The following is a 2,806-nucleotide window of genomic DNA, read 5'->3' as shown; positions in this document are numbered from 1 at the left end:
CCCTGTTTATAACCCGGGGATAACAGCTGAATTTCCTCATAGGACTGTGGTAAGGATCACTGGCCCAATCCATGTCAGCCGCTTCAAAATGGTACCAGGCACAAGGTAAGTGCTCAGTAAATGCCCGCCATTATACCATTAAAGATGAAGAGACCAAATTCCTTGGTCCTCCAGAAGCTCACAGTGACAGACACAGAATAAACTCCAAAAGACTGAAGCATCTCGAGGTGCTGTGAAGCCCCACGTCTGGGACCCAGGCTCTAGAGCAATGATGGTGAACCTATGACACGCGTGTCAGAGGTGACACGCAAACTCATTTTTTTTGGTTGATTTTTCTTTGTTAAATGGCATTTAAATATATAAAATAAATATCAAATATATAAATCTTTGTTTTACTATGGTTGCAAATATCAAAAAATTTCTATATGTGACACGGCACCAGAGTTAAGTTAGGGTTTTTCAAAATGCTGACACGCCGAACTCAAAAGGTTCGCCATCACTGGCCTAGAGGCACCACAGGTTCACTGCTGTCATATAATATCACACTGGTTCTATGGTGAGGGCAACTGGAGTAGGCAAGCAGTCCCCCTCCAAGCCCAGGGCCCAGTCAGCTGCTCCCATTCCCATTCATGGTCTCCAGGGTCCTAGCTGTTCCAGACTCCCAATGCCCAGAGTGCCAGGGCTGAGGTGTCTCTGAGTCATCGCCCAAGCCAACAAGCCAAAGATGCCTTCAAGAGGGTCGGAGTGCCGCAATGTGAGGAGGCGGCCCTGGGTTGAGTGGACAGGCCTGCCATACAATCCCACAGGTCTCAGGCCTCAGCCCTCCCCAAAGCACCAACTGCAGCACGGACGACCAGTTCAGGCCACAGAGGGGTTAAGAGGTCCAGCCAGTCCACAAAGGTTCCTGATCTGGACCTCTCTCTTCTCCTCCCTCTACTTCCACAGGAGGCCATGTGCTAGGTAAACAGATCAGACCTCGGGGCTCTGTGGAAGGCATAACAAGGAAAATTAAAGCAAACAAGCAAACTCAAAAAAATCAAGGACCAGGTCTTCTGGGCAGTGAGTCCCTTTCAGGGCCTAGGTATCATTTAATGATACATAAACACTCAATGAACAATGGGTAAGGGAGGGCCCCTACCTGCCCTCCTAACCCCAGGGCAGGCATGTCTTGTGTAATTTCAGACACCCAAATATCTCCTGCACTTTACTGTACTCTTCCTACCTGTCCATTCATTCTAAATTTGGGCCTGAGGGATCCAAGTCCATGTGGATACCATCTATGAGGTACACCTATTTTTATTTACATTCTTAATATGTTGGGCCCTGTGAACCCCTGTGAGAACCTGAGGGCTGTGAGACTTTTCCCAGAAAAAATGCTCATCTACTCAAATATCTTCACAATTTCTGGAGGCTCATGAATTCCAGAAACGCCCCCATAAGCTAAGAATAAGAGCTCTAGTTTCACTTCATACAGGATGCCTGTCTTATTGTTCCCATCACATTTCTCCCCCCCCCCCACTTTAGGCAGTACATGCTCTCTCTCACACACACACACACACACACACACGCATATCTTGGCATGATGGAGGCAAAGGACACACTGTGCAGATGGTCACAGACAGCTCAAAGCTTCATCCAATTAGGGCCCCTTTCCCACCTCACCCCCTTTTCCTAGACCAGGTTTTTCCTGTTGAAGGTCTGAGAAAAGGGAGCAAAGCAAGAGCAGGCCTGGCTCTCTAACCCCTCTGTCAGAGCACGGCCGGGTGGCCAGAAAGGGTCCAACACACCAAGCGGGAGCTCTTTTTCGGCCAGATGGCGAGTCTCTGCCTTCCCATCCCATGCAGGGCTCGGCTCCTGCTGCTCCCATGCCTGTCCTGCCAGGCCTGCCCAGATGGCCACCCTTGTACCCTGCCAACTGCAGCACTAGATCTCAGGGTGGGCCAACAGCCAAAGCCCTGCCTGGGGAGAAAGCTAATGGTCCTGAGCCCCTTGGGCCTCTCAGGGTCCCATCTAAGTCCCCATTCTCTCCTACCCCATAGTCACTGAACTCAGTTCCCCTCAATCTCTCTGGCTCATCACAGAGGCATTTCCACCCATTTCATCAAACCTCACAAACCAGCCCCTTTCACAGGGTTCTGAACCCACCCAGCACCAGTCACTGGGCTCTCAGAGGAAACTGACCAGCCCAAGGTACATCCAGTGCCTACCTCACCTCAGCAAGTGACCCAAAAGCAACAAGCCAAGAGGATCTGCAGGGCTGAGAGGAGGGAGAACAGAGAATAGGGATAAAACAGCCACAGAATGGAAAAGCTGGCTCAGTAATGCCTCAAGAGCCACAGCCAGCTCACTGTTCAGGGGCAGAGTGAGCTCTGTAGGCATGCGCTGACACTTGGATTTAGGGCAAGGGGTTCAGGTACCTTGTCAGGGCTCTTCCTAAGGGAAGACTCTGCGGTCCCCAAAACGGCTCCTAAAGGGGTGAAGCTGCTCTCTCGGAATGGTGGGAAGTCCCAGGTCAGCATCCCTGCCCCTGGGCCATCTTGGATGGCATCCTGGTTCCTTCTCATCACACCTGGTAAAGAAACCACTGATTGTGTGGTTCCCAAGATATCCTGCTGGATTTCATTCCTGTCCCTGCAGCTGACAAAGGAGTCAGATACCTCTTGGCCCCCAAGGGCTGAACAGCCCACAGATCACAGAGCTGACCCAGGGTGAGGCATGATGCCCTCAGTGAGAGGAGGCTGCAGGTCTCTGAATGGTTGTGTGGGCACAGTTCCTTCACTGTGGGGTCTTTGTGGCAAAATGTACA

At 51.1% G+C, this 2,806-nt stretch overlaps 1 protein-coding gene across 4 annotated transcripts in view; it reads right to left on the bottom strand.

The window, feature by feature from the left end:
• The window catches only part of SHF (Src homology 2 domain containing F), a 17,235-nt gene extending 14,679 nt beyond the window's left edge, over positions 1-2,556 (bottom strand). For 2 of the 4 annotated variants that reach the window (XM_015557569.1, XM_015557567.1), the window contains exon 1: positions 2,418-2,442. Coding sequence is in view for 2 of the 4 variants with exons in the window: in XM_015557568.1 (XP_015413054.1) it covers positions 2,418-2,519 (102 nt within the window). In the remaining 2 variants the exon portion in view is untranslated. Of the gene's footprint in view, positions 1-2,417 lie in introns of all 4 variants that reach the window. The other 2 variants (XM_015557568.1, XM_015557570.1) reach the window with 2 other exon arrangements.
• Positions 2,557-2,806: the final 250 nt, after the last annotated feature.

The sequence above is a fragment of the Myotis davidii genome, unplaced genomic scaffold (assembly GCF_000327345.1).
Source record: "Myotis davidii unplaced genomic scaffold, ASM32734v1 scaffold46, whole genome shotgun sequence".
NCBI lineage: Eukaryota > Metazoa > Chordata > Mammalia > Chiroptera > Vespertilionidae > Myotis > Myotis davidii.
Note: the sequence above shows the minus strand (reverse complement) of the source record. Positions and strands in the feature narration are given on the sequence as shown.